The following is a 23928-nucleotide window of genomic DNA, read 5'->3' as shown; positions in this document are numbered from 1 at the left end:
TTCTTTCCAATTATATTTTGTCCCCAAAATGTAAATTTCAATATATTTCTAGTATGAGTTTTCTTTATAAAACTTAAATATGTTATTTTTTTTATAAAAGGTTTGTTGCCAATTTGTTATTGCAGCGCTACTTACACACATTTTTGACACATTACAAACTTTCCCGATTTTGTATTACTTTTGAGGAACATGATTCCAGTTACGTCATATTTTTCTTTCCCGAAAAAGGGAAGGGGAAAGAAAAAAAAGGGAAGGGGGGAAGAAAAAAGAGATGGGAGAAAAGGGGGTTTTCCCCATCTCTTTTGAAGAGATTTTCTTCCCCCCTTCCCTTTTTCGGGAAAGAAAAATATGACGTAACTGGAATCATGTTCCTCAAAAGTAATACAAAATCGGGAAAGTTTGTAATGTGTCACATTTTTAATTATTCTTTTTTCTCTTTATTGTATCGAATAAAGTAAATATACCCAATTTTTTGTGAATTAAATATTAATAAAAATCCTTTTATTGTATTCGTACATTTATTATTAATTATTAATGATATTTTTATTCATGGTGCTACTTTGTAAGTAGGCAATGTCTGTATGTTGAGTGTAAAATCATTTTAAGTATGCAGAATTTTTTACATTTACATCTAATCGTCCTTTAAACACTTTAAACGTTGTCTATAGTATGTCTGTATTGCAGTTTACTGTTTTATTTTAACTTCATTAAATGAACTTTTAATATCAGCTTTTTGCTGTTCTTCTTATGGCTAAAATAATAACACTTGTTATAATTAAGCCTTCAAATTTTCCTTTCAAAATAAATAAATAGTAGTAGGTTTTAATTATTTATTGACATAGATAAATGAATTATATAAACATGAATATATTAAACAAAAAAGCATTTTTAATAAATAATTGTTATATTATTGACAGTATAATTATATTTTTTTATGTATAAATTTCCTGTTAAAGGCATATAATAAATGGGCCTTTCAAAGAAATTACAAAAAAATATTAAGTATGATAGGTGGATTCTTAATAATTTTGGTAAACCTATTCATAAGGCTAGGTTCATTTTTTGGTAGATAGATACATGGACATCCAAGCCTTTTCTTTTGAGGGAGGGTAAAATAAGAGGTTGTAAAGTTTGAGGGGGATAAATACTCATTTACTCCCACCCTTGGAAGTCTATGGATAGGTATACTCTATATAGGAGATAAATAAAACTATATAGTTATAGATATACCAATATATTGTTATGTGTATGATTTTTAGCTAATAGTATCTAAAAGCAGTTTTAAATACGGTAATTGTTATTTATGGCATCGTATTATAGACAGCTTTCCGTGGATATTAGAATGAAAATTTATAAGATTAACAAAACTGGTATTAGTTTTATAATTTTAAAAAAAATCGTAATTCTTTGTAATACAATACTATACATGATTTTTTTAGTATGGTTGAGAACCTGTTTTAATCCAGTGCAGTGCAATTATTCGGTTTCAAAGCCATACTAGAATATTTTATGACATTTTTTTGTTAAATCCATTTAAAACTGTCATAAATATATAAAATTATTGAATAGAACGTTTTATGTGCGACATTAGATATTAATATAGTACATATATTATTTTTGATTTTATCATAATGATATTATACATAAATATTTTTTTATTCGCTGAATAAATCTTTGTAACTTTACTTCTCCTTTGCTTCATTAGGCAAGACCTAAAATTAAATTAATCAAATAATCAGAGAGAGTTTATTCAAAGTTTTATAATAATATATTCTTATTAGTTTTCGCTTGACAAATTTGAGGACCTGAATTCAATATTGATTGGTTAGTTCATTAAGTTAATTGTTTAAACGTTTCAACCACTTATTATAATTTTGTGTATAATCATTGGGGATGTAGATAAAGTAATTCATTTATTTTATGAAAATCAATTTATGATCGATCATCTTAGAATCATATATCCCCCATAGCCTTGCGGACATACGGACGGACAGACAAAGTGAATTATAGAGTAGCTTCTCTACTAAAAACTGACTAACCTCTTCACGCGACGGCGGAACTCTGTTTGCCTTAGAGTCAACCCAGAAAGTGACCATTTCTCCTTTACCCTTCACTGTCACCTTTCCCCTTTCTGTTACAGTAAAGGCTTTGGGTAACAGCCCAGCTACAACACTGAAAATATTAAAGTATAACAATAGACGGTGAAGCGGTTAAATAACTGTATGTCCCCATTCCGTGGACCCTGTGCCAACTTTCAATTGGGTCTTTGAATATCAGCCAATAGCATCAAAAATATTAACATAGACGAGTCGCTACAAAAGAGCAGAAAGCAATTTGCTAGCAGACGAGAAAGGGTCGAGATAGTTATATGGATTTTATATCTATACTTCATACATTTATTCTGAAAATAGAAAAGCATTAGAGCGTCTATCGGAATAGAACTTTTTACTCCCTTTTTATTAGCAAAGCTTCTCTATAATCCACGTAGTATGTCCGTTTGTTCTTCCATGATCTTTATTATGCTTCACCACTTATGGACGTTGTCAACCTTGTTTTCTATATTGTACTAAAAAAATACCCTGAAACATGCACTTTTTGTGGCTCTCCGAAGCTCATCATTCTAGAACTTGTATTCATTGCATCACCTAAAAATAAAAATCATTAATATACAAATAAACAAATTTGCTTTAAATTCAGAACAATTCATGTCAAAACTGTCAGGGAGTAAGGGAGGGGACAATGGATCGAATATTCAATTTTTAGGAGTCTCAGTTTTTGGGGACTGGCTTAAAGGGAATGTGCAAGAATTTAGCAGTTTCTGACTGAGTTTGGGGACTTGCGCATAGAATGCCGCTACTCGTTATGTATGTTTTGAATATTGCAGACGGGGAGAAGGGATAAGGGAAGTGGGGGGAAGGGAAATAAACACTCGTTGTGTTAGTTTGGAATGTAGCAGACAGGGAGAAAGGAGAAGGGAGGTGGGGGCAAGAGGCAAGGGAAATAAACAGAATAAAAAGGGGCCGTCATATTCTTGCTAGCAGCTGGCCGGGTCCAATAATCTTTTAATATAAAAATCACACCAAAAAACCTCAATATATTTCATCAAAAACAAGTTGTGATTTCACTTTACATGACGCTATGGAAATCTATTATTCAATTAACAATCCCTTTATAATTTCCTACAAATCTATTGGATTAAACTGGATTTCATGCCCTTTCTTTGATAACTCTTATATTGAATTAATTGCCCATTGTCCCCTCCCTTACTCCCTGCAAAACTGTCGCCATTTTTTCAAAATCTAATTTAATGGTTTCTGACCCTTTCCTTTTTTTAAAGGGGGGGGGGATGGTTACAAACAAAAACAATTTTTTATGACTATCAAAATAAAATTATAAGATTGATAACAGTTTTGTTAGCCTTTGGCCCCTGGATTAGATCTTAATATTTTTCCTTTTAATATCCACGAAAAGCTATCTATAATACTATGGTATAAATAACTATTATAAAAACCTTACCAAACAGGCAGTATCTAGGACATTTGTTACCAACTATTCCTCCAACAACCTGTCCAGAGTGAGATCCAAGCCTTAAAAATAAATTTTCACAAAATTAGGATTATTGATATTTAGTAGAGCAGCTATTTTTTAACTAGGGTATGTCCGCCCGTCAGTACGTATGTCATTTCGTCACATAACGTTATTTAAAAAGGAGTTTTGATTACAAGGTTTTGTGATTTTTTTCATTCTACTAAATATTCTTAATTTAACCGACTTCCTGTTTTGTTTATTATTTAACATTAATCAGATATATAAAGGGATAAGATGATGGCCAAAAAAAATTATGTACATCCACAATGTTAATACACAAAATTACCCCTTTTGTAGATTACAATTAGTGGTTAAAACAAATGGACACTCAACTTAATAAATTAAACAATCAAAATTCATTAAATCCCCAAAAGTTGTTAAGCCAACGTATAATTTAAACGTTATTTTAAAATTTTGGGGACTAGTGTAATAAACAGACCACTGTCCCCTCTTTCTCTGAAAATAATAACCTTCTCTAATTAATCCATCTGCATGAATGAATAGTTTGATTTCATGAATACGTCTTTATCTATTTACCATCCAATGTTGGACTTTAAATATAATCTTTCTTTATAAATCCTAGTTACTGTTGAGATTATTTGTCCTTGTTTATTTATATGATTAGATTTTAATGATTTAATAATGTTAAACAAAGAGGTTTTGTTAAAAGAAATGCATGCTTGTAAATTCTTATTACTGTCAGTCAAATGAAAACTTTTTTTTACAACAAGTTTAAAATTAAAATTTGAATTGGTATTTATAAATATTTATATGTATATCTATCAAAATGTTACTAATTTTATGTTAAAAAGACTGATTTTGACAAGGAAAAGACAATGGACGATAATTTATATGCTTCCCTTATGATGCTAAACAAAATTACCCCTGCTTTTATGCAAAGTTTAGCTAAAATTTTGTTTTAGAATAAATATACAATGACCAATGTTGTAATGAATTATCTGTACAAACCTTATTCTGATATGATCCTCAACACCAGGCCTTGGGTCCGAAACAAATTATATGTACACACCTTATTTTGATATGATCCTCAACACCAGGCCTCGGGTCCAGAACAAATTATATGTACACACCTTATGTTAATATGATCCTCAACACCAGGCCTTGGGTCCGGAACAAATTATATGTACACACCTTATGTTGATATGATCCTTAACACCAGGCCTTGGGTCCGGAACAAATTATCTGTACACACCTTATTTTGATATGATCCTCAACACCAGGCCTCGGGTCCGGAACAAATTATATGAACACACCTTATTTTGATATGATCCTCGACACCAGGCCTCGGGTCCGGAACAAATTATATGTACACACCTTATTTTGATATGATCCTCAACACCAGGCCTTGGGTCCGGGACAAATTATATGTACACACCTTATGTTGATAGGATCCTCAACACCAGGCCTTGGGTCCGGGACAAATTATATGTACACACCTTATTTTGATATGATCCTCAACACCAGGCCTTGGGTCCGGAACAAATTATATGTACACACCTTATTTTGATATGATCCTCAACACCAGGCCTTTCACCTTTGGTCCGGAACAAATTATATGTACACACCTTATTTTGATATGATCCTCAACACCAGGCCTAGGGTCCGGAACAAATTATATGTACACACCTTATTTTGATATGATCCTCAACACCAGGCCTTGGGTCCGGAACAAATTATATGTACACACCTTATGTTGATATGATCCTCAACACCAGGCCTAGGGTCCGGAACAAATTATATGTACACACCTTATTTTGATATGATCCTCAACACCAGGCCTTGGGTCCGGGACAAATTATATGTACACACCTTATTTTGATATGATCCTCAACACCAGGCCTTGGGTCCGGAACAAATTATATGTACGAACCTAATTTTGTATGATCCTCGACACCAGTCCTAGGGTTAAGAACAAATTATCTGTACAAACCTAATTTTGATATGATCCTCAACACCGGGCCTTGGGTCCGGAACAAATTGTACACAATCTCTCATGTCCAAAGCCATATCCATGATTCTCTCTAAATAATATTTTAGTTTAGTGACCGAAGCACCTTAAAGAGCCTAATTAAAGAGGAAGTCATACAATACAAATGCCAAATGATTTGCCAGTATACCTTTTACCATTAATCAATATCAATGTATACTGGCCTATCATTGGTCATTTGTATTGTATGACATCATTTACTTTATTAGGCACTTTAAGCTGCTTCTTAGTGACTATTTCTTGAACATCTTAACACCACTACTTAATTTAGATTATTAAATGCAAGAGAGAGAGAGAGGGGACAATGGGCTGTTTATTACACTAGTCCCCAAAGTTTTATAATAACGTTTACTTATTCATTGTCTTAACCACTTTAGGGACTTTTAAGGGATTTTGATTGGTTAATATATTAGGTTGAGTGTTCAAACGTTTCAGCCACATAATTGTAATCTACAGAATGGGTAATTTTGTGAATTAACATTGGGGACATACATCAATTTTGTGACCATTGTCTTATCTCTTTAGTTCTTGATTAAAGTATAGATTATATTTATATTGTATCATGTTCAATTTCATCATTAATATTTCAAGTAATCATGCAATTATGTAATTAAGATATATTTTTCTTTCAACTAATTAATTTTAAATTATGAATTCCAAATGCAAAGAAATTTAATAAGTTTGAAATTTTGGATTTTAAAGTATGCCTGCAGCCTTTTTTCTTCCACTTTAGAATATCAGAAGTTGAATTTAATTTTAAAATTTTAAATTTTTAAGTTTAATTTAAAAAAGATGTATTTACTTGAAGGCTTACTTTAAGAAATAAGATGATTTTATAATCAATATTTTTTTCAGTATGGCTTCGAAACCGATTAATATCCGCTTAATACAAACCGTTTGTCAGCCATACTCAAAAATCTTGTATAGCATCGTATTACAGACAATCTTTTTTATTTTAATATCCGCGAAAAGGTGTCTATAATACAATGTGATAAATAACAATTTTTTGTTACCAGCATGATTATTTACCCTTTCAGGGGCTCCGCATACTCCAACAAAGCAGTCTTTCACTGTCTCTACCTTAAAATATACAAATTATTTTTCTGGTATGGCTTCGAAACCGATTAATATCCGCACGATTAGAACTGAATCTTAGCAATACTGAAAAATCATGTATAGCATCGTATTACACACAATTTTCCGCGAATATTAAAATAGATATCTTAAATTAAATTAAGTTTTTATTATCCCGGCTAACAAGGCTGGATTTTTATCTTCAATATCCGAGGAAAGCTGTCTATTATACGATGCGTTAAATAACTATTTCAGCAAAAAAAAATGTACAGAGTAGGTTATGGGGTTGATAATCCTTAATTAAAAATAAGAGGTGCATAACATACGGACAAAATGAGTTATACAGAGTAGATGCTCAGAAATATGAAAATTGACACAAAATTCCAGCAGTCTATTTTTAAAAGCAGCTAAGAAACACACCTATTTCCTATATAAATGATATTGATTCCAGAGCATTACAGACAGAACGATAAAAAGGAGATGCTTATTGGTCAGCTAAATCTTGCGAAAAAATCAGCCGTCTATCTTTGGGATAATTACTCTTCCCACTTATGACGTACGGACAGATGGAGAAAGTGAGTTATAAAGTAGATTATTTTTCTCCAACAAATCAGTTTTTCACTGTCCTAACCTGAATATATGCGAATCATTTTTCCAGTAAGGCTTTAAAAACCGATTATTATCAGCTGGATTATAACTTGTTCTCAGCCATACTGAAGAAGCATGTATAGCATCGTATAACAAACAATTTTCTATTTTATTTTAATATCTGTACGTGATACGATGCAAAAAATAACTTTTCCCAATTAGCTATACGGACATATGAAGAAAGTTATTTATAGAGTAGATTTGCACATTATTTTTTTACCTTATAAATTTGATTTCTATCTGAGAGGATATCAAATATTCCAAACATGGTATTTAACATGGTAACAATCTGCATACCTACAAGTAAATTAATAAAGAGTATCTGTGCTAAAAAGTTAAAAATCAGGGATAAGACAATGGTCGATAAAATGATGTACACCCCCAATGATGATACAAAAAATACCCATTCTGTTGATTACAATTAGTGGTTAAAACGTTTGGACACTCACCATATTGAACCAACCAATAAAAATTCAATAAAAGTCCCCAAAGTTGTAAGACCAACGAATAAAAAACTTTAGTGTAAAACTTTGGGAACTTGTGTAATAAACACTCCAATATTAATTGCGTGGCTTGTGTTCATAGTAGTATTTTTTACGAATATCGTTAGAACCATCTTAAGTTTTACTTTGTGGTAATATAAGTACCATTTTTGTGCTATTTAACAATTTACTATTATATTCTAATTTGAAATACAGATAACTTCCACTGCTGCGCTACTTATTGACCTGATTGTCCTTGGTAGTTATTTGCTTACCATCGCACTTAGCACAGATATCAGAGAACATGGGGATATCATTGAAAATAATTGTAACAGATTCAAATATTTCACAAGTATCCACGGTAGATGCTCCACTTTTTACCTAAAATAATCATACAAAATAAGTTTGAAAATCTCCTTCCCCGACTTTCTTATTTAACCTAGCGGTTATGTTCCTAGTAGCCTCTGGAAGGAAAGAAGGGGGGCACACGGACACGTTATTATCCATCCATCAAGCTTTCAATCTCTGAAGCAAGCCTCCAGTCACCTGTTTTAGAGGGTGACCACGAGTGTAGCTTCTTACTTAAGCGGAGCGAGTAAGGGCACCCTCTAAAACGGTTTCAACTGAAGTGGGGGGGGGGGGGGGGTTGAGGGTCGATTTACATTTTATTTGTAAAAAAAATGGGGGTACTTTTCCAGGGACGATTTCTGGACGATCAGGGGGGGTTGGTAAATTTACCCTCCCCAAAAATATTTATACACCTTCCCTGGTAGGAAGTATCATATTGGTCCTTCGATCAAATCAATTAATACCTTATCAGACACAGATTTAGGCATCATCTGTGACAATAGCTGGTCACTTCTCCGCATCTCCTCATCTAATTATAAACTTATCAAGGCTGAGGCTTATATGTTTATATTCCTCCCGGGGACAGATAAATATCTTTTCCGCCATTCGAAAATAAGATTTTTCATTAAATTATCAATTCTGAAATTATATAAGTTTAGAGGAATTTTTTTTCTTAAAAGATAAGGATCTGGATTAGCTTGAAAATTTTATATAATAATTCATGTAATATTTTAAAGATTGCTTGTCTATTTTTTAAGTAAATAAATTATTCAACATAAATTATACAAATGTTAAAAGATGTTATCCTTGAATATTCCACTTCTCTTTTTGAAAAGAGTTTTTGGCAAAAGGGGCTTAATTCTATGCAAACATTATAGACTTATAGTTTTCCTAGTTTTTGCATGCTTTCTTCCATGAGCTTGGTCTTCTCCACTTCTGAATCCAGAGCTTCTCTCAGATCACTTGATTGCTGAGAACCTTAAATAATTACTGGTTTATCAAGCTTACCACGAAATAGCTGGACAAAATTTTAGATGAAAAATATCATATTTATATGAACCATAAATAGGAAGTAATAATAAATAGTAATTTATCTCATCATATTATAGACAGCTTTCCACGGATATCAAAATGAAAAATTATAAGCTTATTTACCAGTTTTGTTGGGCCCTGACTGGTATTAATTTTATGATTTATAAATATTTATGGAAAATTGTTTGTAATACTATGCTATACATGATTTTTCAGAATGGATGAGAACTGGTTTTAAAGCCATACTGGAAAGGTTATAACACATTCTGCTTGTCATGAAACATATAGATATATTTTAGGTTAAAATCTTTCTGAACCAAAAAATTCTAAAAAAATATGAGTCTTACTTGCAAGAAGCAGATCTCTAGAGAAGTCATGCATGGACAAGTCACATACATATAATCCTGACAGACCAAGCTGGTCCAAATCCTAAAATAAAGTAATATCTTTACAAATCATTATGTCATTAATGAATTCTAAACACAAATTTTTTTTTATCTTATAGCTAAGAAAAAAGAATTTTCAATGTAAGATAAATATTTGATAATCCCTTCTCCCTCATTGAAAGGGGAAGTTAGTATTATCCTAAAAGTTGAGTTTTTAGTTTGTCTGTCAAAATCTTGCTAACCACTGGTTGAGTTCTCCATTTAGGAAGCTTTGCACTGGTCCTAACTATATGGAAATTGATATTAATAAGCATATTTTTCCTTTACCTTTATAGCAGGAGAGCAAAGGAACATTACAACATTCCAATCTTGCATGTAGTGCATTTGTCCCTGAGAAATAGAAATTATTGAATTGTATGATAGAATTATAGAAAGCTTGCTGTCAAATGCTATTTTAACTTTTATGATTTACAATTTTATGTAACATTCTCAGGGTCAATAGAGAAAAGTCATGTCAGTTATATAAAATTCTTAGAAATATATATTATAACACTGATACAGGGGCGTCCAAGCTTTTTTTTTTGGGGGGGGTAAAAAATTTTAGGGGGGGGGGTAATTCGTGTTTGAGGGGGGTAAAATGACGCGCGAAGCGCGCCGAAATTTTTTTTTACCCCCCCCAAAATTTTTACCCCGGGGGTAAAATTTGATTGGGGGGGGTAATTACCCCCCCTAAAGTCTGTTGGGGGGGGGTAATTACCCCCCCCAAACTAATTTACCCCGGGGGTAAAATTTTTGGGGGGGGTAATTTAATTATGTAAAAAAAGCACCTACCTAATCTATTAAGTTAATAAGTACTATCCTATAACATAAAGTAGTAAGTAAGGTTTATTTGACTATAGATTCAGATTTCATTACTTTTAATACTGAGTTCTCCTTTTTAGGAAAGCTTCACATAGATCCCATGATGGTTCCACACTATTATAGGTCAATCCTTTGAGTGGTTTTAGGCTATTTTTCTCCTCCCTTTTTACCCTTTAGAAAACACAAGTTCTTAGATGCTAAGGGCGCCACTACTATTCAAATATATAGTAGTATCTCATTCTTTAGAACATAAAAATACAATAATTAACTCACTAACCAATGAACCAATATGATTATACTTTAAAGTGAAGCGTCTTATAGGTCCTGGTAAGTTTTATAACTAGTTTTGAGACACCCTGACATCCTCCCAAAAGAAATCGCCTATGGAAATTCTTTTTCATTATTTAATGAAATATTTAATTTAGTTAGGTATCTATTTTATGGAATCTTCAGTGCTTTACAATTACATCATAGATCCCCCCCCCAAAAAAAAATTTTCAGTAAATTTTTTTTTAAGAACATTCAATTTGGGGGGGGTAAATACCCCCCCCAAAAAATTTTTTTTAAAGAACATTTATTTTGGGGGTGCCTACGGCACCCCCAAAATCGTTTGGGGGTGCCAAATGGCCCATTACCCCCCCCCTTGGACGCCTATGCACTGATAGGAATTACAAAATTTGCTGAAAAATGCTTTTTATTATTACGTATTTTATTGGTTTTTAATCAGTTTATGAAATAAAATCACAAAAATATTACAAAAATATAAAATTGATAATTATTTACAATTACTACATAAAAATAGATTCGGTTTCTTTCATGTGCTCCGTCGTCTAGTCTGAGTGAGGGCAATAGCATCTTTATCATCTTTATCATTAACACAAGGATCTATGATTATCCTGATTCTCTGTTAACTCTGAGCCATCAGCTTAGAACTGAAAAAAAAAGAGAATGAAAGTTTAAGTTAGAAAAAATACATAGTAGAAAGAAATATTAACGGATATTAAGACAGAATTACTACACTTAAAAAAACCAGTTTTTCTTAATGACCCTGTAATAACACTAACCCTTTTATCCTCTTATCCACTTATTATATGCATTTTGATATTTAGGAAAACGCATAAATATTGATCTATAATTCTTTAGAAACTCTTTTAACATTGACAATACAGGTTTAATTTTCTTATTTCTACATTCAAAAAGAAACCAAGCTGAAATAATAATTTCTGTATTGATAATTATAGCTTTATAGAATGGTATATTAGACGGTGCTCCCAAGAAAACAAAATTGGCAACCCATGTTATATTAGATTGGTAAAGAAAAGTGTTAAAATATTCTAAAAGTAATTCTGTATTTGATGAGCAATACAGATAAAAATGACAAGAAGTTTCTCTAGGGGTGGGAAGATTTAAAGCTATTGTACATTGTGTACATGCTGGACTAGTGTCACTAAATTTTGATAAATTTGCATTAAAATGAAGAAGATTATTACATAATTTAAAAGCAAAGTCTCTTATGTTCATGGGAAGATAGGATAATCTCCACATGCACATAAACCTTGATTCTCTATTTATATCTATTTCATTACTGAGCCACATGTTTCTAGTTTTAACGGGTTGACAATTTGTTAACATAGATTTGGATATATCTAAGAAGTATCTAAAATCTTTTGCTCTCAAATTGGGCTTTGAAATACAGACCAATATTGAAGCAGATTTTTGAGAAAATTTCGTTTTACACCTATTTAAAAATACTCTTAGATTATGTTTCATTCTTAGAAATTCATTTGGGGTTACATAACAGGAAGATTTCCTGCAAAATTCATCATAATTTAAAACATTGCCAAAGTTTGAAATAAAATTACTTAAGGTAAGATTTTTTAGTTCATTACCATACCTTAACCATGAGTTTATTGTAAAGAAGTTGTTATTAATCATATTTCCTTGATTATCCTTGAATAAATGATTATTAACAACTTGGGCAGCGAGAATGTTTCCACTAAATTTCCAATAATAATCACAAAAACGTAAAAAAGCTTTAACTAGATTGTACAAAATTGGGTTAGATTCTGGAATAATTTTATCGATTTGTATAGATAATGGGTTTTCAGGATCTGCAAGAAATTGTCTTAATTCTTTACCCCATGAATCATTTGCTTTAAGACCTTTTAAAAAAATGCTAACTTTAAGACTAGTGAGAAATTCTTTTGGGTTAGGCAGGCCAAGCCCACCCTTGCTACAGTCAAGAAAAATTCTATCCTTTGCAATCCTTCCCCCTTGTTTAAGAAAACCTACAACACACCTTTCAAAGTCTGCTAAAAATTGGTCTGTTGGTTCAAAAATTGAACCCAGATATGATAATTGTGAATAAAAATATGTTTTTATAATAGAAACCCTTCCAGGAATACTAAGATTGAATAAATTCCAAAAATTACGCAACTTTACAACTTTTGCCAATATTTTGTCCCAAATTAAATAAGTGTCATTTAAAGATTTGTGCAAGCTTAGACCTAAAATTGTAAAATTGTCTGAAATTTCAAAATTAAGTTCTTCAACTTTTCTTATAAAATCAAAAGAAGGTAACCCACCAGTTATAATAATTTGAGTCTTAGAGTCGTTAACTTTAAGGTTTGATAATTTTCCAAAACTGGTCAAAATATCATAACATTTTTGGAGAGATTCTGACTTTACTTCCATGAAGTTTTGCATATCGTCTGCAAAACCACTTGCTACATTTACTTTATTTTCATCTCTGTTAAAATTGTAAGGAATTGAATTTGGAATTTTAAGAGTATTTGATAGACATAATTTTATAACGAGTGGGTTAATTGCAATTTTAAATAAATTTGGAGATGGAAGGTCTCCTTGAATAATACCTAACTTATTTTCAAAATTTTGTGTTAAACCGCAATCAGTCAAGATACAAGATTTTCGGTTTTTAAATGTTGAAGATACCATTAAAATAAATTTTGGACCAAAATTAGAGAAATGCAGTACAGATTGTAAGTAGGTATTTCCTATTGTATCAAATGCCCTCGAAAAATCAATTATTAGACTTGCTAAAGGAGAATTTGTGGAGTTTGATTTTGAAAGCAGTTCATATACATTTATTAAACACTCTTGTATAAAATATTGATCAGAATAAGCTTTCTGAGCATTATGTATTATGGAATCTACAACAGTTTTTAATCTTAAATTTATAACTCCACTATATAGTTTATAAGGAGATGTAAGTATACCAATGCTACGCCAATTTTTAATATTAGAAAGATCTTTATCTCCACCCTTTGGAATTAAATTGCTTCTACTTATATTCATCATACCCCTTAACTCCCCTTTATTTGCCATATAGTTAAAACCATGTAACATTGTATCTTTAATTAAATCCCAAAAATGTTTAATTGACGCCATAGGTATGCCATCTAAACCAACAGCAGCATTTAAATTAGCATTTTTAAGCACGGTTTCCAGTTCAGACATTTGAATAGGTGACTCAAGTTTTATTTTATCTTCTTGCGATAATTTAAAAGGGTCAAAAATTGGATCATTTTCATTTCTTTCAAAAAATTCTTCAAAAGAAATTTCTGGTTCAACAGGCGTGCTAAAAAGTTGTTTAAAATGATTAACAATAAAATTTTGTCTTTCATTATCATTTTGAATAATATTCCCTGATTAGTCTTTAATTGAAGATAAAGATTCATGAGAGTTCTTATTTTTTAAAAGTTCAGAAAAGCTTCTAGTGCTTTTCTCATGGTTCAATAAGTTAAAATAATTTGTGTTTTCCAAAAGTCTTAGATTTTCCCTGTGTTCAATTTCCAAAAGTTTTGCCTCTATTTCTTTAAAATTAACAGAATTAAAATCACCAATACTTCTTAAATGTGATAATTGATCAGACAAATTGTGTTTTTCCTCCTTTGTTGTTTTAACATAAAATGACTGAAAAGATATACATGTATTTTTTATTTCATTTAATAAACATTCTAACATTAAGTCCGGTTCCAAATTAGTATTATAAGACAAAAAAGTTTCAATACTGGGAAATAGTGAACAGTTTTCTTCAATTTCATTACTATAAACTTCAAGTAAATGTTTACAAAATTTGTCATTGGGTAGCTTTAAGATCGTTTTTTCAAGCCCCTGAATATACAAAGATAAAATATTGATCCTATTAATTAGTAGAGTTAATTCATTTTTATTTGGAGGTTTTGTATTATCAACCATAAAGCTGTACACAGAAAATTTTACTGTAGAATATAAATGTTCAATATTTAGTAGGGAGCTATCAATAACTTTTGGTCTAGTAATATTCTTACTTTTTCCTAAGAAAACGACAGGTTTATGGTCAAAATATTTTGATAGCCTATTCGGATATTCAACTTTTTTAATTAATGGACTAAAATGTGGGCTTGCCAAGCAATGGTCAATCCGTGACCTATTTATAGCTTGCTCACTAAAAGGAATATAACTATAAGTTTTTAAATTTGGATACAGAAGTCTAAATTTGTCTACAATAAATCCATCCCTTATCCATGACACTAAAGTTTTTGTGTGTATTAAGTTAGGTATTGCGCTCATGTTAAGAATTTCATAATTATTTAAAACTACGTTAGAATTTATAGGCAAATCACATGTTAAACAGTTTAGATCTCCTAAAATAACAAACTTAGAAATTCCAATACTTTCAATTTTTTGTTTTAAGAGTGAATAAAAATCTTTATTTTGAGATTGAGTTGGACCATAACAGTTAATGATAAGCATTCGTTCATTATTTATATGCAAATCAACGATAAGGACATTTTCACACCTAGATTTAAATATTCTATAAACTTTATGACAAAAATTTCTCTTTATCATTGTGATTACACCACGATCCCCTTTTGTGCTATTAAGATAAATATCATAATTTCCGAATTTACTTATCATTAAATAGTTTTTAAGAAATGTTACATTATTACCCACACGCGTGTCTTGAAGTAAAATTATATGTGAATTTGTTTTTAAAACTGCATTAATTTTCATTTTAAACTTACCCCCATCCTTATCTAGAGAGGCTAAACTTAAATTCAGCGAGTTCATATTTTGGCTTATAACTTTTACATTGTCTAAACAAAAGGAATTTCCAGATGTAGGCTGGTTTACTGGGGGAGGGAGACTTACAATTACTTCTTCAAATTTTAATTCCTCGCCTTTTTAAATTTAGGTTCTCCTGAAATCTTACAAAGAGAACTAAAATTTTTCTTTAAATTAAAAATGTTTATCCCTTTTTTGAAAGATAAAACTGAACCAAGAGACATAGTGTAATGTTTCAAAATATTGTTTTGCAATTTATGAGAAATGTCAATGTAAAAATTAGGAAGATAAAATTGGGGTAAATTACAACCAAGGGCAGAAGGGGGAGAATGAAAAAGGGGGAATAACATTTCACACTTACAGTAAATATACCACTTAAAAGTAACAACAAATAGGAGCAGTTTATATAAAAAATGCATTATTTTGACAAGAATTTTTTAAACCAATGATTATTTTGTTTACTCAAATTTTTATATATTTACTAGAGAAAGGTTGCAAGAATTTGGTGTTTTCAAGCATTGCTTGAGGCGCAGGAGTTTTAAAACTTTCTAAAAATGTCCAGTTAGTACCCAATCCATTTCTATACGAAACCATTATGGATTTTCCGGTTGCGCTGGGCCTAATTAGAATTTGCTTAGAGGTTAAATCCATGTCCTCAGATTTAAAATCTTTGTACTTTTCTCTTAAACTTTTAATAATTGGAAACAATTGTTTAGGCCAATGAAAGTTAACATCTAACCCTTTCGTCTTTAGGGCCTTATCTAAAGCAGCCTTTCCTTGTTTAGTTTTGGATTTCAGTAATACTGGAACGATAAACTTGTCATTTTTTTCAAATGTTTCCTTAGCTAATGGGGTAATTACTACGTCCGACAAAACTTTAGGATTGAGAGTAGAAGACAGCTTTGTCCTAACCGTTTCAATCATAGAAATATCAGAATCCCTGTCAATATGAACGCCTAAATCCAAGTTGGGAACTTTACTACTCAAAGAAGCAAGCATAGTTTCATTGCACAAATCTTTATACCCTGCAGACCGTTCGATATCAGAAACAAGGTCGCCAGAAGCCACGTTGATAGCAACCGTAGCCTCTAGATTTTCAATTCTTTTAATCAACGTTTTTTGGTTGTCTGATAAGTTAAAAACATACTTCGACAAATCATTCATCTTAGTTTCTAATTCAAGAAACCAATTGGTTATTGGAGCTATGATTTTAGCCTTTTCACTAGGCTTCCCACTATTACATTGGCTTAGCTTATCTAGTTCTTCCCTTATTTTTCCCGTAGTCTCAGTTATTTTAGCAAAGTGGTCAAAAGTAAAATTATTCCAATCTGGAGGGGTAGTGGAATTTTCTCGCTGCCCTTCTGGGGAGGAATTAGAGTTAGGGGTAATGTTATTAGTCATAATCAATAAGAAACAAATAAATTACCTTAAATAATGAAAGTAACCTAGTTATCAGAAATACAAACACTTTTAAATAAACACTAAGAAAAATAACTTATCTTAAATTTTCACTTGCAGAGCAGATTAGATGTGTGTTGAACTGTAGAAATGATGGTTGTAGGCGGTCAAAACTTGATGTACTCGTCAGCTGTCGAGTTACAATTGTTTGTGATGGATAGCGGGCGGTTAAAACTAGCTAGTTTAGTCCGCTGTAGAGTTAAAAGTTGGGGAAGGGGAGGAGAATGGTTTAGACAACCTTTCACCTCAAGCTCAACTGAATAATGCTGTCTGACCTAATGTTTACTATCAAACCTTTCAATTGTTTATCAAATTCTGAGAATATTAGAGGCAAATCATGACAGGTATTTGTTCTTCTTTTCAAAGATGACTTTATTACCTTTTCATCCTTTATGAAAGTAAAGCACAATACTAATCTGGAATACTATTTACCTTGAGATGAAGAAACTTTTCTTCCCCAGCATCCTCCATTAAGTTATCCATATCTTCTATATCATCAACATCATCTTCATTCAGAGCTCCTGAAAATATATATTAAGTGTTATTTTTAGGCATATTGATATTTAATGATGAACTCTTAGGGGCTCAGTGACACCTAAAGTTCATGTCCTCTCCCCACCACATTGAAATACTCTCTCAATCACACAAAGTATTAAGTGTGGTAATACCCAAATATTGGATTGCAAGACTTTTGTCTAGAAGTCCTTGCTAAGCAAGGTAATCAGTTGCACCTGTTTTTGGCATTCATCCTACTCCAACTATTTATGTCAAGAATCTGACAAAGTAGCAGTAGGAACCATTTAAAACATTTTTACTTATGATGCAGCGTAGGCAGAGGTTAAAACCTATCACCTTCCCAACAACAAGCAGATATGCTAAATTGTTATGCCACAGTCCAATTTTTAATTCAATGATGCACAAGAGATGTCATGAATCACACTAATCTTCTAGAATAAGAGTCTTATTCAATAGTTACAATACAATGAATATATTTACTCCATAGGAAACTTTTCTTTCATATTTCATAAACAATATTAAATGATAAATTCTTACCAAAGTTTTTGAGAAGTTTAGCTACTGGCTCATTTGTTGTCAGCTCAAAAATATTGTTTGATCTGGCAAGAACTGTATCAAACCTAGGAATATCAGATCCTTTTTAGAGTTACATTAGGCTAGTATTTTATAAAACAAGAAAATTAGGCTTAACATTTATAAAGTAAAAATTCATTCTTATAACTTCTTGTATAAAATCCTCATCCAAATGATAATAAGAGTACATCTACATTAAACTAGATATTTTTAAGGTTTGATAAATTCATTTTCAATAGTCTCTTAGTAAAGTCAATCAAGTAAAATTATCTTGGTCATTCTAATAACTTATCATGCATATTAACAAAACAAGCAAAGCTTCAAAAATATAACAATAATATATCATCTTGACTGGCTAGAAAGGGTCTCTGTTTGAGTCTTCATGAATTCACAAATAGAAAAACTGCACAGATACTGTGGCTATGTCAGAGCAATATCATCCATAGTGGCTACACTCCTAGAGGCCCGTAAGGACACTTGAGTTAGAAAGGGGTAATTTTTTTTCTGTGGCTGATTCTCTTGCAAGGGTTAAAGTACCCTCCTCCCAAATAGTTATTAACCTCCCCAGGACCTATAAGACGCTACACTATATAGGAGAATAATATTGTTTTAGTGATTAGCAAGATTCTTAGGTACAGACAGACACACACATAGACAACCTGTAACTTTTATATAAGATAATTTGATAAGGAACAGAAAAATATTCTGACATCTTTATAACTAAAATAATTTCAGAAACTTACTTGAATTCAATGAGAGGTCTAACAACATCAAAGTATTCATCCATTTTCATTCCAACCATTCTGGGCAGAATTTCAGTCAGAGATCTGCCAATTGATTGAATAACCTAAGAAGGATTGATAATTTAAAACAGATAATATTGATAAATTTATATTTGTAAAGGGTAAAAATACACCAAAATAAAAAGAAAAAAAATAGGTGAAAATAAAAAGGGCTTCATTTTTCACTTTAACTAAAAAATCTGTATCTTAACTAGCTCAGCTAGTTAAACCAATACTTCAAAATCTTCTTTAAATACTAATAATATATTAGGTAAACTAGGGTCAAGAATCATTAAGGGAAAAAACTATGGTAATTAGATTGGGTTTCTCGTTTAAAAATGAAATAATCATATCTTCTCAAGAAATATTTCAATATTGAATGACAAGTAACCAGTTTTACTGCAAACTCAATGTATTTCTAGCTTTAATAATAATAACTTGAATTACCATGTCTTCACCAAATACAATGATGAATGGGAATATATCAAAGAGCATAGCCGATGAAACAGCTGGCAACCTAGCCTCCTCCCTCACTAGGTCTGAGTTCACTATGTTTTGCTGCTTGTTGTCAAACTTCAACTGAACAATTTTCATTAATTATTTTCTGATTGCTAGCAACTAAATCTTATAGGTTATTATATATGTCTTAATTTCTTTTAATATGTAGAATATATTATATTTTTCAAATTAAAATATAATATCAATACTTTTTGTCACAATAGTTTTTGCACCTCTACCATCTAAATCTCTGAGGGAAGTGATACAATAATGATCTAAAACCACCCCGAGACTGAAATTCAAATATTGAAAAGCCTGAAAACACCCAGGCACCTTTGTAACGCTTTCTTAAAATGGAGAGTTAAACCATATGGGTTATAAAGATCTCAAAAAACAACCCAAAGATCTCTACTACCTCATATAACGGAATAATAAAACACATATGTTAAAATTAATGTTAAAAAAGCATACCTGAAAAGAGACATGAACAGTATCAAACAGGATTTCAGATTCAATAACATCAATATCTATCTGCATCTTGTAGTAGGTTTGGGCTACAGCCTAGAAACAAGAAACAACCATGTCAAAATCCAGCAGATAGTGCCCAATCTCTAGAAAACCTTATCAAACTAGATTTTTGAAAACCTTTATAAGGCTCTCCAGTAGATCTCAGCCATTCTAAAAACTCATGTATTGCACTGCATTGCAGACAATTTTTCATGAATATTAAGATAAAAATCACAAAATCAATGTCTGTTAGCCTGGGCTTTTTGTCCCTAGGGGCTAACAAAACTAGTCTTTACTTTATAACTTTATGAAGGATTCTATTCCTCTCTTAAACCGATTTAGATAAGGGTTGAAATTCAAGTTACAGACTATTTAAATTCAACAAAAAATTTCTTTTCTATTAAAACAAATGAAAAGGAGCAAGAGAATTAAATTAAATGGAAATATTTTTAAAGTTTAAATGACACTTGTACGTCAAAATAAATATATATTTAATTTATAGGTGCCAGTTCACAGTTTTGAAGTTGTCTAAATCTTTGGAAAAAAATCATTGGACGAAGCCTAATCTGTCCCACTTTTGAGCAAGACGATTCCCTTTTCTCCCATCTCTTTTGAAGAGATTTTCTCCCCCCCCTTCCCTTTTTCTTTTCCCTTTATATGACGTCATATAGGAATCGTCTTGCTCAAAAGTGGGACAGATTGGGCTTCGTCAATCATTGCTTTTAAAAATACCTTTAGCTGTCCTACAGTATAGCTTGTAAATCCTCTTCGTTTAGACCTATAGAAAAAATGATTTGGTATGTTAGGTTCATTATTTAGGCATCTGTTCCATATTGAAGAAAACTAAGGAAATAAATAAGCTGAATTGAATAGTTTTGTAGCTTAATGTTTTTAAATATTCAACACAAATGAACCCTTAAATTATAAGAGGTTTCGTTATTTTTTTTCTTCGAGTGCCTAAAATTTACGGCTCCTCAGCTGCTTGTCAGCCACCTGTAAGCCTCAGGGAAATCAACATTTTACTATTTTAGCTGGAAGTCTAAACCTTACCCAAATAAGACAATCCCTCTTAAATTTTTTTTTCAGAGCTTCCAAACAGGCTTAAATTTGAGGCTTAGTCTTGGCTGATGCCTGGCTGCCAAGCCCAGCTAAAATTTACCTATAATGCAAAACAAGACCATTTGGTGTCTCATTGTCCACGAAATAGGATGGTGCTCTCAATCTATTAAACGAAAAAATATTACTGATATAAAAGTATAGGATGTCTGTCTTTGTGTTTGTTAATTGCTACTCGTTGGACCGGTATGGTTCTCCTTTACAGTGAAGCATATCACAGGTCCTGGGAAGGTTTATAACTATTATAGAGGAGGGTAACTTCATCCGACCCTAGAAACAGTTACCTTGCAACCCCAAAATTTTTTAGTTCTGCTTTTTCTTTTCAAAACTGAAATTTAAAGTTGAGGGTCAACTCTCCTCCTCCCTTCCCTAGAGTGTAACTAGAGGCCCTTAGCATAATTTCAATAATACCACTTTCACTGATTTTACTATGTTATTCTACTATTTCATTTTTTGATTCACTAGTCAACATCTTTGGCCATTGAAAACCCAGCATGTTCAAAACTAAAACTTATATTATCAAAATGATGACCTGGAAAATATTTTGCTTTAAAATAGGAATAATAAATAGTAGTTGAACGTATCTAATAAACCTTGAAAATAAGATCTTAAAAGACATCAGTTTCAAATTTAAATACCTCGGATAAGAAAACTTGAGATATTCATGAAGATTGTCCAATCCATTTAGAAAATCTCTCAACTCTCGTCCAAGCAAGGCCAGTACATCTCCATACCTATGAAGTTATTTATCGCATTGTATTATAGACAGCTTTCTGCGGATAATAAAAAGGAAAATTGTGAGAAAGTTAGCTCCAAGAAGCTAAAGGCCCGGGTTAACAAAACTAGTATTTATATAATGATTTTCATTATTTCATTATTCGTAGAAAAATTAGAATAGGATACAAAACATGAAATTCAGTAATGCTTATAACCGGTTCCAATCCAGCGTATGATAATTGGTTTCAAGGCCATACTGAAATTATTTTTTAAAATCATTTTAATCTCAATTAATTTTAGTATCCTCAAAAATTTGCTATTGTCTAACCTCGCAGTTTATCTTTCCTATCCTGTGCATTTTCAAATGGAAATACGTTGAAGGATTAGTAATATAAATTTGACCACTAGTATAACAGACAGATTGACAGACAGACGGAATACACTAACTCTTATAGAGTAGCTTTGCTCCTAAAACTGTCTTGTTCAATGGGGATAATTTTGATAATTAATGATTTTATTTATTAATGTGTAAGGTTATCATGTTTTTTATCAGGGAGGAAGAGGACAGTTAGAAGTTTATTACACTATTCCCTAAACTTTTATATTATATTTGGCTTAGCAACTAAAGGACTTTTATTTAATTTTGACTGGTTGGTTCATTAAGTTTATTGTCCAACATTTGAACAACTAATTGTAATGTAAATAAATCCCTTTATATCCCTGGCTTTTACTATTTTTTTTCTAGACTATTAGTGCAGAATTGGCGCTCTGACCTTAGATGAAAACTGGATAGCTTACCCATATTTTCCAGCCAGCTCAACAAAGTAGAATCCCATCCCCTCATAGAATTCATCAGCTGTGCATCCCAATGTATTGAAGGCTTTCTTGGCCAGTTTGCTGATCAGCTGTTCAGGATAAACCTGTAAGAGTTAAATAGATAAAAAATCAAAAATAGATAGATTTCTAAAAATAAACCAGTATGATTAATGACTTTCTTAGACAGTTAAATGATTATCTGAGTAAAAGAGGTATATGCAACTGTACCCACGTGGTAGAGCCCGAAGCTGTCTTTCAGTTGTTTCTTTGAATATCAGCCAATAGCATCTAAAATATAAATACAGCCAAGTCGCTACAAAAGAGCAGAAAACAATTTGCTTGCAGACGAAAAGATCCTCTCCACTTTGGGTAGGTATTTGTCTTAGTTAATATACAGATCTATACTTATACATGTATTACTATCTGTTCAGGATTTACCTATAAAAGTTAAATAGATAAAAATATACATAGATAAGTAAAATAGAAAATTAAATTCAATTGAAGGAGTAATTTTGTTTTTCATTATATGGCATGTATATTAATTAATCCTCCATTGTCTTATCCCTGAAGGTCCCCGATTATACCTGATGTATGGCGAAAGTCGGAGTGTCAATATTAGCCAATCTTCTAACTGTATCCCAGGCCTCCTCTCCATACTTGGTCTTATAAATACATTTATTATCCTAGATGTTCAATCAGTCACAATAATCTGACCAACTTTATATGGAATTTGTAGCAGACAAAGATTTTTGTTTATATTTAGAAAATATGATTCAATTCCATAATACGAGCGACGAATATTTGACAATAGTATTTCCCAAGCAAAGATTTCTAACAAATGATGTGGTAGAATTGGTCCAATTAAAGGATTGGTCATCTAGACTTTATATATTTATTGTCGAAATGCAATGCTTTTCTATGATTGGGGCCTTTACATCTGTGGGCCAGCACGTATGTCATTTTATTTAATTTTCAATATTAATAAGTGAAGCGGGCAATTTTTTTTCACACCCCACATAAATTTAAGAGATTTTTTACTTTACTTAATTCACCCTCCCCTTGGCTGTTTCAGGGGGGTGTAGACCCTAATTAAGGAGGGTGTAGGGGGGTTGACTTCAAAGTGGTGTATCCACCACCCTTAATTTTTCCAGGGGGTATAAGTATATGTACCCCATTTCTGCATTACCTTAATGTAGCCAGCAAAGTTTTCCACAATTAATCCATACATTTTTCAGTATCCTATTATTTTGTCTGTTAGAATATTAAAGATTTAAAACAACTTGTAATGGATGAAGTTTAACAATTAAAATTCTTTTTATTTTTTTAAAGAATGATACACTATAAGAAAATAACCATAACATGATAAATTGTTTTTTCCTTTAACGCAGAACCATCTCAATTCAGCAGTTTTAAAGATATTAAGCTTCAGACAATATTAAACTTTGTAATAC

The 23928-nt window shown here is 31.5% G+C and overlaps 1 protein-coding gene across 1 annotated transcript; it reads right to left on the bottom strand.

The window, feature by feature from the left end:
• Positions 1 to 813: 813 nt before the first annotated feature.
• Positions 814 to 23733, bottom strand: LOC145328364 (soluble guanylate cyclase 88E-like). Its single transcript, XM_080171990.1, has 23 exons — positions 23664 to 23733; positions 23062 to 23139; positions 22460 to 22581; positions 21583 to 21678; positions 20988 to 21050; positions 20561 to 20606; positions 19793 to 19882; positions 19271 to 19402; positions 18785 to 18888; positions 18006 to 18088; positions 17385 to 17473; positions 9894 to 9956; positions 9528 to 9609; positions 9043 to 9126; positions 8613 to 8680; positions 8076 to 8181; positions 7539 to 7615; positions 6610 to 6676; positions 5540 to 5630; positions 3517 to 3587; positions 2579 to 2645; positions 2040 to 2172; positions 814 to 1712 (listed from the first exon to the last, which is right to left on the bottom strand). Exons 1-23 carry the CDS (start codon positions 23703 to 23705, stop codon positions 1683 to 1685), a joined length of 1884 nt encoding a protein of 627 aa, XP_080028116.1. The 5' UTR covers positions 23706 to 23733; the 3' UTR covers positions 814 to 1682.
• Between the last annotated feature and the right edge of the window lie 195 nt (positions 23734 to 23928).

The sequence above is a fragment of the Acartia tonsa genome, chromosome 9 (genome assembly GCF_053477335.1).
Source record: "Acartia tonsa isolate MP-2025a chromosome 9, ASM5347733v1, whole genome shotgun sequence".
In the NCBI taxonomy this organism is placed as follows: Eukaryota; Metazoa; Arthropoda; class Copepoda; order Calanoida; family Acartiidae; genus Acartia; species Acartia tonsa.
The sequence above is the reverse complement of the archived record's forward strand: the minus strand, read 5'-3'. Positions and strand labels throughout refer to the sequence as shown.

Bases quoted from the DNA above. Each gene is read 5' to 3' on its own strand.
- LOC145328364 (XM_080171990.1), bottom strand. From the start codon at position 23,705: ATGTATGGATTAATTGTGGAAAACTTTGCTGGCTACATTAAG. The intron at 19,883-20,560 runs GTATTTTTAAAA...TCTTGTTTCTAG, and splicing joins ATACTGTAGGACAGCTAAAG to GCTGTAGCCCAAACCTACTA. The intron at 2,646-3,516 runs GTAAGGTTTTTA...TTTTATTTTTAG, and splicing joins TCCTAGATACTGCCTGTTTG to GTGATGCAATGAATACAAGT.